Source organism: Phalangium opilio, unplaced genomic scaffold (assembly GCF_054372755.1).
Source record: "Phalangium opilio isolate 3A_F unplaced genomic scaffold, DU_Popi_V2 ptg000013l_1, whole genome shotgun sequence".
NCBI classification, from domain to species: Eukaryota; Metazoa; Arthropoda; class Arachnida; order Opiliones; family Phalangiidae; genus Phalangium; species Phalangium opilio.
The window spans coordinates 15042541-15057910 of record NW_028324148.1 but is presented as its reverse complement, the minus strand read 5'-3'; the positions used below and the strand labels follow the sequence as shown (position 1 = coordinate 15057910).

Genomic DNA, 15370 nt, shown 5'->3' with positions numbered 1-15370 from the left:
TTCTCAAAAATATTGGCTTGAAATAAAAGGGTTGGACGTTGGCTGGAAATTGGGCTTGTCGGGGTTTTTCTTTGGCTTTCTGTACTTAAAATACCGCCAATAGGGGAAGATCATTAGAATGCCCAAAAAAACTGACAAATGGTGCTGTCAAAACTTTTGAGCGGCTTATAATTCATGATTAAATAAAATGATTTCATTTTGTTTTGCGTTTTAAAAATGTTGTCAGTATGTAATTTGCATTAAAATTTCTAAAAAAAACAAATTCCAAATTTTCACGATAAATTTTTGGCTTGTTTTTGGGCTGGATAGTTTAGATCTTAGGCAGTTTTTGGGCTTCTTTTCGAGACACCGATTGGCGGTTTTTTGGGCTTGTTTCCAATTTGATTTTGGCGGGTTGAAGGTTTTCAATCTGGCATCCCTGAATTACGTCGTGATGCAGTAGGCCCTGACCTGACCATCTGTACCTTTACTTAGCGGCCTAACCCTAAAAACCGCCGTGACTAACGTCAAAATTCCCGTAACGGATGTGTCCTAAATAAAATAATAAATTCGGTTTTTTAAAACTTACAATACAATTCATATTCATTAACCCACTCAGGTTCGTCTTTAATTATTTGTGTTATTTACATAACAAAAGCACGTAATGCTAAGCCTAATTTCGTAAATGACAGGATGTTTATTCATGATAACGGTTAAGCCTAACGGTCAAAAATTGCTAATTAATTGCAGGTAATTATTTGGAAATTCATTCCATGGCCTCAGTCGAAGTGGAAAGGATGAAGATCGACAATAATGTCGGTGCTGTTGAAAATAATGAATCTAATGGTGGCAATAATTGCCGTTCATTGAGATTGCAAGGGCATGTTGGCTTTGATAGCCTACCAGATCAACTCGTTAATAAATCGGTGCAACAGGGATTTACTTTTAATATCATGTGTATTGGAGAAACTGGATTGGGTGAGTCGAAACTCCTTTGTTTGTTAATTGTCAAGGATTAGTTTTAGTACTGGTTGGTATAGATAAGTAACATTAGGGTTGGGCATTGTTAGTTGTCAGAGATGTTTGTCTGTGTTGGGCAAACATGAATGTGGTTTTCATTTAATAGAGGCTCAGCTAGTTCTCTAGCTAATGATTTCACTATTTTGTTACTAAAAGCAAAAGTGAAAGTCATAGTTTGACTGCTTTTTGCTTTAAAGCTCAGAATTTTACTAGTTTTTGCTTTAAAGCTCAGAATTTCACTAGTTTTTATTTTAAAGCTCAGAATATTTCACTAGTTTTTATTTTAAAGCTCAGAATATTTCACTAGTTTTTATTTTAAAGCTCAGAATTTCACTATTTTTATTTCTTTTGTTTTTACAAAAATTCTCAGAATTTCTTTTGTTTTTATAAAAATTCTCAGAATTTCTTTTGTTTTTATAAAAATTCTCAGAATTTCTTTTGTTTTTATAAAAATTCTCAGAATTTCTTTTGTTTTTATAAAAATTCTCAGAATTTCTTTTGTTTTTATAAAAATTCTCAGAATTTCTTTTGTTTTTATAAAAATTCTCAGAATTTCTTTTGTTTTTATAAAAATTCTCAGAATTTCTTTTGTTTTTATAAAAATTCTCAGAATTTCTTTGGATTTTACAAAAATTCTCAGAATTTCTGTGGATTTTACAAAAATTCTCAGAATTTCTTTGGATTTTACAAAAATTCTCAGAATTTCTTTGGATTTTACAAAAATTCTCAGAATTTCTTTGGATTTTACAAAATTGACAGAATTTCTCCAGTATTTACTAAAAAAATCTCACAATTACGTTTTCTTTCACTAAAAAATATATATATATATTTGTAATTGCTCAGAATTTCGCCATTTTGTATTTAAAATGCTCAGAATTTCGCCATTTTGTATATAAATATTCAGAATTTCACCATTTTCTATTTAAAATGCTCGGAATTTTTTCATTTTGTATTTAAAATGCTCAGAATTTCCCCGTATTTTTATTGAAAATGCTCAGAATCTCGCCATTTTGATTTTGTATTTAAATTTCTCAGAATTTCGCCATTTTGTATTTATAATGCTAGAATTTCGCCATTTTGTATTTATAATGCTAGAATTTCGCCATTTTGTATTTATAATGCTCAGAATTTCGCCATTTTGTATTTATAATGCTCAGAATTTCGCCATTTTGATTTTGTGTTTAAATTTCTCAGAATTTCGCCATTTTGTATTTATAATGCTAGAATTTCGCCATTTTGTATTTATAATGCTAGAATTTCGCCATTTTGTATTTATAATGCTAGAATTTCGCCATTTTGTATTTATAATGCTAGAATTTCGCCATTTTGTATTTATAATGCTCAGAATTGCGCCATTTTTTATTCAACATGCTCAGAATTTCGCCATTTTGTATTTAAAACGCTCAGAATTTCGCCATTTTGTATTTAAAACGCTCAGAATTTCGCCATTTTGTATTTAAAACGCTCAGAATTTCGCCGTTTTTTATTCAAAATGTTCAGAATTTCGCCATTTTTTATTCAAAATGTTCAGAATTTCGCCATTTTTTATTCAAAATGTTCAGAATTTCGCCATTTTTATTCAAAATACTCAGAATTTCGCCATTTTTATTCAAAGTGCTTTTATTCAAAAAGATTAGAACTTTACCATTTTACATAAAAATGGTTCTATAGTTCGTTTATTATTGAGTGGCATTCCAGTGAAGCTCCTCAATATTATGAATTTCTGGTGAAATGGGGATTATGTCCACGTCATATTTAGGTAAATCTACGTTGATGGACTCGTTGTTCAACACGACATTCGACAGTACGGAGAGCACGCACAATTTACCGGGAGTGAAGCTGAAGTCGAACACGTACGAACTGCAGGAGAGTAACGTGCGTTTGAAACTAACCATAGTTGACACTGTGGGCTACGGCGATCAGATCAACAAGGACGATAGTTTCAAATCGATAGTTGACTACATTGACGGCCAATTTGAGGCCTACTTGCAAGAGGAATTGAAGATCAAGCGCAGTTTGGCCACCTTCCACGATACGCGAATTCACATCTGCCTCTACTTCATTTGCCCAACTGGACACGGATTGAAGTCCATAGATCTGATATGCATGAAGAAACTCGACAGCAAGGTCAGTTTTTCAAACTAAATTACTTCAGAAGTGTCAGGGGGGTTTTAAAAATAGGACTATAGAGGTCGGGGGATTGAAAAATAGGACTATAGAGGTCGGGGGATTGAAAAATAGGACTATAGAGGTCTGGGGATTTAAAAATAGGACTATAGAGGTCGGGGGATTGAAAAATAGGACTATAGAGGTCGGGGGATTGAAAAATAGGACTATAGAGGTCGGGGGATTGAAAAATAGGACTATAGAGGTCGGGGGATTGAAAAATAGGACTATAGAGGTCGGGGGATTGAAAAATAGGACTATAGAGGTCGGGGGATTGAAAAATAGGACTATAGAGGTCGGGGGATTGAAAAATAGGCCTAAATAGGGTTGGGGGATTAAAAAATAGGCCTAAATAGGGTCGGGGGATTAAAAAATAGGACTAAATAGGGTCGGGGGATTAAAAAATAGGACTAAATAGGGTCGGGGATTAAAAAATAGGCCTAAATAGGGTCGGGGGATTAAAAAATAGGACTAAATAGGGTGGGGGTTTAAAAATAGGCCTAAATAGGGTGGGGGGGGTTAAAAATAGGGTGGGGGGTTTAAAAATAGGCCTAAATAGGTCAGGGCTTTGAAAATAGGCCTAAATAGGTCAGGGATTTAAAAATTCGCCTAAATAGGTTGGGGATTTAAAAATTCGCCTAAATAGGTTGGGGATTTAAAAATTCGCCTAAATAGGTTGGGGATTTAAAAATACGCCTAAATAGGTCGTGGGGATTTAAAAATACGCCTAAATAGGTCGTGGGGATTTAAAAATACGCCTAAATAGGTCGTGGGGATTTGAAAAAAGGCCTGAATAGGTCGTGGGGATTTGAAAAAAGGCCTGAATAGGTCGGCGGGTTCGAAATAGGCCTATATAGGTCGGGGGATTTAAAAATAGGCCTTAATCTGTCAATAAATTTAAGTCTTGAACTGTGACAATCTTGTCATCAGTTCAACTTATTGGATGCAATTATCTAAATAATTAGAACGATTTGTAGGTTAACATCATTCCAATCATCGCCAAAGCCGATACCGTCTCCAAAGTTGAACTTCAAAGATTCAAAATTAAAATCATGAGCGAATTAGTTAGCAACGGCGTCCAAATCTACCAGTTCCCAACGGACGATGAAACTGTCTCGGAGATTAATGGCTCCATGAATTCGCACATTCCCTTTGCCGTAGTTGGGAGTTCGGATTTTTATCGCATTGGCAACAAAAACGTTCGAGCTCGCCAATACCCTTGGGGAACGGTACAAGTTGAGAACGAAAATCATTGCGATTTCGTTAAACTGCGAGAAATGTTGTTGAGGACCAATATGGAGGACATGAGGGAACAGACGCACGCACGCCATTACGAGTTGTACAGGAGAATGCGACTCGAACAAATGGGATTCTCCGATGTCGGGGCCGATAATAAACCTGTAAGTTTTTGTGACTCGGGGTCAGGGAAAGTTCAAAATAGGCCTAAAATGGTAAATGAATAAAAAAATTGGCCTAAAACGGTCGAGAAGTTTAATAATAGGCCTAAAACGGTCGAGAAGTTTAATAATAGGCCTAAAAAGGTTAATAACTTTAAAATTCGGTCTGAAACGGTCGAGAAATTTAAAATTCGGTTTGAAACGGTCGAGAAGTTTAATAATAGGCCGAAAAAGGTTAATAACTTTAAAATTCGGTCTGAAACGGTCGAGAAATTTAAAATTCGGGCTGAAACGGTCGAGAAATTCAAATTTCGGTCGAAAACGGTGGAAAAATATATAAAATTCGGTCTAAAACGGTCGAGAAATTTAAAATTCGGTCTAAAACGGTCGAAAAATTTAAAATTCGGTCTAAAATGTTCAAATAGTTAAAAATTCTGTCTAAAATGTTCAAATTAGTTAAAGATTCGATCTAAAATGTTCAAATTAGTGAAAAATTCGGTCTAAAATGTTCAAATTAGTTAAAAATTCGGTCTAAAATGTTCAAATTAGTTAAAAATTCGGTCTAAAATGTTCAAATTAGTTAAAAATTCGGTCTAAAATGTTCAAATAGTTAAAAATTCGGTCTAAAATGTTCAAATAGTTAAAAATTCGGTCTAAAATGTTCGAATAGTTTGAAAAGAAGCCTAAAATGTTCGAATAGTTTGAAAATAAGCCTAAAATGTTCGAATAGTTTGAAAAGAAGCCTAAAATGTTCAAATAGTTTAAAATTCGGTCTAAAACATTCAAATAGTTTAAAAATAGGCCTAAAATGGCAATATCATGATCCGAAAATGACACGAATCAATATGTTTTTGACTGGGCATATTTAAGGTGAGTTTCCAAGAAACGTACGAACAAAAACGTCAAGAACATCTTCAGGAGATGCAACGAAAGGAAGAAGAAATGCGTCAAATGTTCGTGGTTCGCGTCAAGGAAAAGGAAGCCGAGTTGAAAGAGGCCGAGAAGGAATTGCACTCCAAGTTCGACGCCCTCAAGAAACAACACGCCGAGGAAAAGAAAAAATTGGAGGACGATCGCAAGAAACTCGAGGATTCCATGAACGATTTCAACAAACGCAAGATTGCCCTGCAACAAGCGCAGAATCAATCCTTGACGCAATCGCACACTCTCACCCTCGGCAAGAGCAAAAAGAAGTAAATGGTATGGCTAACTAACACCTAACAAAGTAACTACCAACACCTATCTTCATTTTAATTAATTAATTGAATTAACAAGGCTGACTTATTAAAACTTAATTAATTAAGCTACCGTAGTTTAGAAATTTTAGTTTTTCTTCGTCTTAATTAATTAGTCATATTTAATTATTAATTAATTATTTTGAAATGTTATATTTAATTAAATTACTCTATTTTTAATTTCTTTCTGACGTCAGGAATATGTTTCATATGTGATCATCGTGTTCTTCGTGGATCTAAATATCTTCATTCCAACGCTACTTAATTAAATTAATTAATTAAACTTAATTAGGAATTAATTAATATAATACGCCTTTTAATTAATAATAATAATAATTAAAACATTTTTCTAGGATTTTTTTACTAACTAACTTACTTCAATAATTAAATTAAACTAAACTAGATTAAATTAATTAATTAATTGATTTAAATTTTAATAAAATATTATGAATATTATTTTAATTTTAGGTCAAAATTAATTAATAATTAATAAGCATTGCATTTTGTAGAAAAACAAATAATTTTTTTTATACAAAAAAAAAACAAACAGGTTCTGCATTGTTTTTCTTTATTTTTTTGTGCGCAAATAGAGGTCAACCAGAGGTCAAAGTGTGCAACGGTTTGTAACCTAGCTTTTACAGCAAATTGGTTACAACTTACGAGTTGAAAAAATATTTTAACCCTTTTTTTCCTTATCGTTCGCAATTAGACGTTATTTTAAGAAAATAGTTCAGTTGGCTTTTAATTTTAATTTTAATTCAACTAATGCCAATTTTAGCAATTAAGCTTCCCGCCCAGGTTATAGTCCCTTTAAAATCGTGTGCTACTGAAATTTGATAAGGAATAATTATTCATTATTTCATGAATTCCGAAGCGCTAAATTTTAAGCAATTAAGGAAATTTAAAAAAAAAAATATTTTTAAATTTTATTTTTTATTTTTCAATTTTTAATTTAAATTTTTTTTATTTTTTTTTTCGCTTTTTTTTTTCGTTTTAGACTATGCAAGATTAACTTGCAAAGTTTCATGAGTCATGGGATATAATTTAAAGCTTCCCATGAATCGTTAATTTAAACCCTGTGAATCGTGAATTAATTTGACCCCATGAATCGTGGATTAATTTGAGCCCATGAACAGTGGATTAATTTAAACCCCATGAATCGTAGATTAATTTGACCCCATGAATCGTGAATTAATTTGACCCCATGAATCGTGAATTAATTTGACCCCATGAATCGTGAATTAATTTGACCCCATGAATCGTGTATTAATTTGACCCCATGAATCGTGAATTAATTTGACCCCCGCGAATCGTGGATTAATTTGACCCCCGCGAATCGTGGATTAATTTGACCCCATGAATCGTGAATTAATTTGACCCCATGAATCGTGGATTAATTTGACCCCATGAATCGTGGATTAATTTGACCCCATGAATCGTGGATTAATTTAACCCATGAATCGTGACTTAAAACAACCCATGAATCGTGAATTAAAACAACCCATGAATCATGAATTAAAACAACCCATGAATCATGAAATGAAACCTCATGAATCATGAAATGAAACCTCATGAATCATGAAATAAAACCTCATGAATCATGTGTAAAAACCTCATGAATCATGAATTAAAATCCCACGAATCATGCGTAAAAACCCCATGAATCATGAATTAAAACTCAAGGAGTCTAACAAACATCAGTCGGGGAAAATAAACTCTCAAACATTCAAAAAATAAATTTGAAATAAATCCGATATAATAAATATAATTCGAAATCTGATCAAAACAACCAATCACGAGCATTTCATGATTTATAAATTAGGAAAATCATGAGTCATGAAATACTTAAATAAAAAATAATTCGAAATTAACTTAAATAATATTCGAAAAAAAAAACAATCAATATTAGACTCCTGCAGTTTCATGTTAGTAAAGTTTGAGTTGGAAATTTATAATAATATATTTTCATGAAAGTATTAATTAATTTTGCGTTAATTTCAGCAATAATTATTTTTTAATTTAGTGTTTTTATATGGCTCGACGATGTAAGCTTAATTATTATTAATTATAATTTAATGGTGAAAAATAGTGCTTAAAAATAGACTAGTCAAATCATAAGTAATCCAACCTTCCTAAATTAAGTCTTCCGTCAAGTAGCGACCACCGAATAGGTTTTTATAACCATTGAGCAGCTTGTGAAAGTACGAAGATACAAGCTGCTCAAAGACTATAAGGTCACAAGGCATCCCCATTAGCGTAGCAGCACGTTAGCCTGTTCAAATATTTTAAATGTTTCAAATACGTAAATATATAATTTTTATACGTTCCCGCTATAGAGTTATCTCAGTTGTGACGTCAGTGCCTAGGTATAACGTCACGGGTTTAGTGGGCGGCCATATGTTTAATTGGTACCACTTTGGTTCTATGGGCAAATAGCATCTGTGACGTCATACTAAGTCTTCTGAGATAGCTCTATTCAGTTCGCAAATATTTATCCATATATTCATTTTCATCATCAGTTGTCAGCGGGCGAATACCTAAGGCGGAGGAATACTAAGTCATGTAAGGGTATTCGCTTTTGCCGACCATTTGTAGGCCTAGTACGATACGTTTTGTAATAATTTACAGAAGCAAAAAGTGTTTATCGAATTTTGCAATTTGTGACTGTGAAGCTTTTGAAACAAATAAAATTTTATACCCCTTCAAAAATTTCAAACGCAGTGTTTTAAAGGCGATTGAAACATCCATAATCTTTAGCAGATATGTGGCTCTGGATCCAATTAAACCTTTCAGATACCTATAAGCATAAGTTTATAAGATATGTTGGGCGTAAGTTTGTCATGAAGTAAGAGAGGTAGGTCATAGATTCAGGTAAAGCGAGGGAGGCCTGGTGAGTGAGGCGCTGCTGTCAAAGGGGGCTTAGTAATGCAGACTAAATAGGACCTAGATATGGAAGTCCTGATGCAAAATTAACCACCACCGAGTGTAGTCGACTTCAATTGACTCGCTTCCGTCGTTCACTCGTTCCCCCTCTAACTAGTTCGAGCTGTCTCTCAGTAGCATTACGAACTTGTGTATGAAGTGTCATACTTATGGAAGAGACATCTTATAAACTTATGCTATAACGTCACGTAGCCTCCGTACCCCCGATCTACTGCACCGAAGTCCTCCCAGCATCCTCGAAGACGTCGACAATAATACAAGCTCTGTGGGAGACCCACCATTGCTGCACATGACCCATCTCTCCTCCCGTGGAACTACGAACGGGTTAGTCTGAGTCAGCCACTATGGTCTATGGGGGGTCTTTGGTTGTGCCATGGGACGATTATCGGACCACGTTATTATGGGGCTCTAAACGGGGGAGGGTTAAACTCGCTAAAAGGTTGTTTTGAGAGGGGGGGGGGTTATGGTGAAATAGTTTCTTTTGAAGTGTAAACACAGGGGACATGGGGTAGTCTAGTCTTCTTTAGAATTTCAATTTTCGCTGTCAGTTTGATTTACTTTTCCGTTGTATTGTTGCATTGTTAGAAATGAGGTGTTACTTTTAAAAAGGAATTTTGAAAGTGTTTGTGCGGTGCAAGGGGCCGGTCACTTATAGTGTAATCGGTGTATAAGGTTGTACCTTTGACTGTACTAAAGTGATTACGCGTAATCTTTAAAAGCCCTTCCCTTGATAGTGCTAAAATGATTACGTGTATTTCGTAATCGGTCTATATTGAATCTGACAGTTATTATTAGCCCTCTAGTGTGGTGAAAACATTTTAAGTTAAAGATTAGTACCTATATTTCGGTATTTGCAATTAAAATTAGTTATAAATGGTGTTATTTATTACCAAGCCAGGTTATTTTGGGGTTCTATAATTTGCAATGTCATCTTGCAGGATCCCGTGAAACTTTCATTTGGTGGGGGTTTTATTGTGAAATAACGTTTTGAAATTCTTCCGCGTATTGGTGCTATTTTTAGCAACTTGTAATTGCAACCGTTAAAGTTCTTGTAATTTTTTCGACGGCATTTCCAAAAGCGACGTGGATTTTCATAATCTGAACTTGCCGCCCGGATTCTGATTTCAAGTAACAATGATGTCTACAACTTGATAAGGGCACTTACTGTTAATTATACAGAATGTTCCGCCTAGGTTAGATGATTAGGTTTTTGGAACCAGTCTAGTCTAGGCCTCTAGGGTTGAAGGATAAGGCATCAAAACGGGATAAGATAAGGTTCTTGGGTTCTAAGCTTATCAGTTAATTGTTACGAAGTTCCTGGTTAGTTCTTGTTAATGGTTACGTTTACTTGGCAATCACGTCATAGCATTAGTGCATGGACAAGGTTACCACGAAAGTTTCAAACTATTTCCCTAACATTAAAGATAAGGTTCTTGGGTTTGAAGCTTATTAGCTAGTTGTTACAAAGTTCCTTGTTTGTTCCTGTCCATTGTTACCTTCACTTGACGATTACCATTAGTGCACTAATTCCCTAACATTTAGGCCCAGTTATTATGAATATTTTGGTGTATGGTTAAAAGGAAGTTTTAGGAACATGGCGTGATAACTCACCTAAGTGGATGGTTGTCCAGCAAATATTTTGGTTTTTAATGATATCCCCGACTTTCGTGCCATTTATAACATCCCCCAATCTGTGGCAATGTTCCTTCAACTAATCGTTACTAGGTTCCTGATCCCAACTGGCAATAGAGTAATGTCAGTTCTACTATGCAAACGTCATACCATAGAGTAGTGTCGGTAGAGGGGGGAGTAGACTGTGTATCCCTCCCTCTAGGCGCGCTTTTGTAAGAGGGGATACTGTACGCGCCTGGTAGGGGGGATGACACTGAGCTAGAGCTAGATGTCAGTTCTACGTACGCAAACGTCACACCCTTCTATCTCTTAGCCCAGTGTCATCCCCCTACCAGGCGCGTACAGTATGCCCTCTTACAAAAGCGCGCCTAGAGGGAGGGATAAACAGTCTACTCCCCTCTCTACCGACACTACTCTATTGTTGCCATTACATATCATTGGTCCATGTACTAACCTTTCCCAACCACACTGTAGGCTTAACTACAACCATACCATTAAGTTATATCAAGTAGGCCAAAGTTTAAATAAAATTGCAAAAAAGACCACGAATAATCGCTGAATTGAACAAGTTAGTTTTTATTTCCTTGAACTTATTTAATGGTTAGAAAACAATATCAAATGTTATGCCAAAAAATAGGGATAGTTGCTTTTTTTCTTATCTCATAATAACTTTGTTTATCGAATGTTACTTTACATTATGAATTTTGGTTTTAATTTTCTTTTGTGTTTTAACAGTTTAGATTCCTTCGGCATCGACTCCCTCTTCCTCATTTTCGAATTCGCCTTCATCATCAGCGGTGGCCTCTTGATATTGTTGGTATTCGGAGATCAGATCGTTCATGTTGGACTCGGCCTCAGTGAACTCCATTTCATCCATGCCCTCACCAGTGTACCAATGCAAGAAAGCCTTGCGTCGGAACATAGCTGTAGAGAGACAAAGACAAGACGTTAAGATTTTCTTACCTAGTCCCATTGATAGCTCGCATATTAGTTGCGACAAGACATTAAATTTCCTTGCTCATTGATAGCTCGCATATTCGTGGACCAACAAAGGCTTACCGGTGAATTGTTCGGAGATGCGCTTGAAGATTTCTTGAATGGCGGTGGAGTTGCCGACAAAGGTAGCGGACATCTTGAGTCCCTTTGGTGGAATGTCGCAGACAGCGATCTTAACGTTGTTGGGGATCCATTCGACAAAGTAGCTGCTGTTCTTGTTCTGTACGTTGAGCATTTGTTCGTCAACCTCCTTCATGCTCATGCGTCCTCGGAACATGGCGGCCACGGTCAAGTAGCGTCCGTGTCGGGGATCGCAAGCGGCCATCATGTTCTTGGCGTCGAACATTTGTTGCGTCAACTCGGGCACGGAGAGGGCGCGGTATTGCTGGCTGCCTCGAGAGGTCAAGGGGGCGAAACCGGGCATGAAGAAATGTAGACGCGGGAATGGAACCATGTTGACGGCCAATTTTCTCAAATCGGCGTTGAGTTGACCGGGGAACCTCAAGCAGGTCGTTACTCCGGACATGGTGGCCGAAACCAGATGGTTGAGATCTCCGTAAGAGGGGCTGGTCAGCTTCAAGGTGCGGAAGCAGATGTCGTATAGAGCTTCGTTATCGATGCAGAATGTTTCGTCGGTGTTCTCGACCAGTTGGTGGACCGAGAGTGTGGCGTTGTAAGGTTCGACGACGGTGTCGGACACTTTGGGCGATGGAACGACTGAGAAGGTTGTCATGATTCTGTCGGGGTATTCCTCCCTAATTTTGGAAATGAGTAGCGTTCCCATTCCGGAACCAGTGCCGCCACCCAAAGAATGTGTCAGTTGGAATCCTTGTAAGCAGTCGCAGCTCTCGGACTCTTTCCTGATGACGTCCATGACGCTGTCGACTAATTCAGCACCTTCCGTGTAATGACCTTTCGCCCAATTGTTACCGGCACCACTCTGACCTGATAAAGACCAAAAACAAACATATCTAACGATGCCCAAGGTTTCCCAACAAGGTTAATCAATCAACAAGTAATTGATCTTCACGCCTGATTGGCTTGCAAAGATTAAAATAGGTGGTTTCAAATTTCCCTAAAAGACTAAAACTAAGTTCAGGTACGTGTTAACCAAAGCTCCATGGCCTTGGTCATTCACACGTGGCAAGAAACCACTGGACCATAACCCAAGATCATGTAACATCTTACGCTACGCATCGTTAGACTTAGTAACTGACGTCAAAGGCTTAGCTTCCGCGGGAACTGGGGTTTATTAGACTAGGCGCCGGTGATCTTACCGAAAATGAAGTTGTCTGGTCTGAAGAGTTGACCAAAGGGACCAGAGCGAACGGAATCCATGGTACCAGGCTCCAAATCAACGAGGATAGCTCGAGGGACATATTTTCCACCCGAAGCTTCATTGTAGTAGACATTAATTCTGTCTAATTGGAGGTCAGATTCTCCGTGGTAGGAACCAGTGGGGTCAATTCCGTGTTCATCGGAGATTACTTCCCAAAACTAGAAATAGAGGCGCGACACATTTAATTTTTTTTATTTCTATAAAATTAAGATTGTTTCACGGTTTAGTCACAAATTGTGACCACTGATGCTTATATCTAAGATATATTCAGTAATCATCTGTTAACATTGTCCATTACTTTTGAAACAATGCCTAAAATTACTGCAAGGGTAGCGTAATAAGTGTAGACTAATCACAAGTTGTGACCTATGATACTAAGCTAAGGTATTTTCAGTCACAATTTGTGACCAGTGTCCATTTGCCCTAAAACACTAGAACGTAACTCCAAATAAAAAGGGCTATCATAACTGAACTGTTCACAAATTGTGACTGAATAGACCTTAGCTCGGGCATCATTGGTCACAATTTGTGAACAATGTCCCTCCGTTTCATAACACTAAAATTAGACTGCATATAAAATGGGCTAACTTAGTAAGTGGTAACTGTTCACAAATTGTGACGAATTATGTTCAGTCACAACTTGTGAACCCCATTTCAAAACTATAAAAAATTAAACTACGTCAGGGCTAGAATAACTTTCTTTAAGCGCTAAACTATTACGTGAACTGTTCACAGCCTTAGTCACAAATTGTGACCAATGACATAACAGCCTAAAGCTAAGGTATAGAGTAATTTCGGCTGAGAGGGGGAGTGAACTGTGTATCCCCTACGTTAGGGGCAACTTTGTACTAGAGAATACTATTTGCCCCCGGAAGGGAAGGGGATGGGGGGATATCTCTAAGGTAAGAGATAGAGGGTTATGACGTTGCCGTATATGGGAAAGAAATTACTCTATATATTTCTAATTTGCGAATCGAGTCCCATTAAGTAGACCTTTAATTTATGTTATTACATAAGGCTACACTTAAAAATCCATAATAATAATAATTCCCGGCTTGACGCTCTATAATCCCATGGAAGGTAAAGGCAGAAAAATCAATAGAAGCTAGACTTGGTGGTGCGAGTGAGGAGTGAGTCACCGTGGATACAAGCTTTAGGAAATTAGGATACACCCTTGAGCCAGATCAAACTGGTTTTGAGGAAACTACAATACCATATAGGGAATATGGCCGCTTTTAGAATCATGTAGGTGTACACGGATTACGTAGTCTATTTTTTCTTTAGTCTCAAAGGGGTTTAATTTAATTTAAAACTTAGCCACAAACACTGCAAACATTTAATGCAGTGTTTTAGCCTAGGGCGTGGCTACTAATTACGCGCTAAAAACAGCTAAACATCGTGACGTAATTTATTCAATGTTAATTTAATTTAATTGAGATTAGGATAAACACGAGTTTACGTTTAAATCCGATGGCAAAATTCCAAGTTAACTGACAGAAGTAGGCTTAAGTCTGACTAGTCAAATGTTCACCTTAAATTAAGTAATATGGGTTAAAGGCGGGGCAATGAAAAGATGGGTAATGACTGCATTACGCGTATCGCTCCTTCCCCGCTTTAAACTGAATTGAGTCTTTCCCCATTGAACATGTAGAGGTACTTCGATAATGGTTAAATTTCAAATTTATTTAAGATTAAACCGATTTTTATATCGCAACATAATTAAATTCGGGGCTTAAATTTAAAATTAACAATTATATTTAAAAAAATAATAAAATCTTTTGATTGTCAAATTTTACTGGGAAAAACCTACGCATCAATGAAGAGGTACTTTTAATTTTGAAAAAACTAGGGGAACTCGTTAACCGCAATTAAAGAAAAGCCGTTACGATTTCAAATTTAAATACAATCGCAAGTTTGAATTGTAACGGTCGCCGCGACCCGAACATGAGCGAGGCTAACTGAAGAAGTGCTGCCACACCCTAATTTACTCGCGCTAACAATGCTATGCAACTGTTACATTATTTCGAATTTTAATTGAGTTATTAAACTAGATATGATTAAAACTATCCCTACAGCGAAGAAAAATGCAAAAATTAACTCGGAATTTAAATTTAATGGAGATATGTCACTACGAGTCAGTGAACCTATGAGGGTACCGCTACGTCATCACAGCTTTAATTAGGTTTAATCAAATTTCTAGCCTCAAAATATCTCTCAAATTTCCTAAAAGAGGTTCATTTTGATAAATTGATAACATTTTGAAGAGATATCGATTCCTAATCAATTATTACTGTTAAAACAATAGCGCGCTATCTATTCACGCTTATCTATTACCTAACCGATTCCGCGCCTAAATTTTAATCTAATTCAAAATTTATTCTTACTTTGGCTCCGATTTGGTTTCCACACTGTCCGGCTTGAACGTGGACGATTTCCCTCATTTTTAAATACTTTGATTAAATTTAACTTTTTGTAATATATTTCAGCTGTCCGTTGAAGACCGCTCCTTGTTCGAAAAGACTCAAGAATGGACGCTGCTTCGGCGGAATCCTTTCTTTATGGGGAAGAAATGCGCGCGAAAACCTGGCTACGTCACTCGAATGCGCCAAAACTCACTGGCACTCTGCATGGAGTAGTAATATTGGAGGGGAAACTAAAGCTTC

The 15370-nt window shown here is 36.4% G+C and overlaps 2 protein-coding genes across 4 annotated transcripts; one reads left to right on the top strand and one right to left on the bottom strand.

Annotated features, from left to right (window-relative positions):
• Nucleotides 1–435: 435 nt before the first annotated feature.
• Septin2 (septin 2) lies at nucleotides 436–8513 on the top strand. Of its 3 annotated transcripts, none has more exons than XM_089864872.1 (6): nucleotides 436–598; nucleotides 730–957; nucleotides 2759–3126; nucleotides 4143–4565; nucleotides 5433–5755; nucleotides 5995–8513. In XM_089864872.1, exons 2-6 carry the CDS (start codon nucleotides 753–755, stop codon nucleotides 6011–6013), a joined length of 1338 nt encoding a protein of 445 aa, XP_089720998.1. In that variant the 5' UTR covers nucleotides 436–598; nucleotides 730–752; the 3' UTR covers nucleotides 6014–8513. The 3 variants fall into 3 exon arrangements, with proteins under 3 accessions (XP_089720998.1, XP_089720999.1, XP_089721000.1); XM_089864873.1 differs by having other exon boundaries at nucleotides 5433–5762; XM_089864874.1 differs by having other exon boundaries at nucleotides 5433–5787.
• Nucleotides 8514–10924: 2411 nt separating this feature from the next.
• LOC149709490 (tubulin beta-2 chain-like) lies at nucleotides 10925–15254 on the bottom strand. The gene is made up of 4 exons (XM_089864864.1): nucleotides 15092–15254; nucleotides 12646–12865; nucleotides 11432–12313; nucleotides 10925–11296 (listed from the first exon to the last, which is right to left on the bottom strand). The coding sequence occupies exons 1-4, from the start codon at nucleotides 15146–15148 to the stop codon at nucleotides 11109–11111; spliced, it is 1347 nt and encodes a 448-aa protein (XP_089720990.1). The 5' UTR covers nucleotides 15149–15254; the 3' UTR covers nucleotides 10925–11108.
• Between the last annotated feature and the right edge of the window lie 116 nt (nucleotides 15255–15370).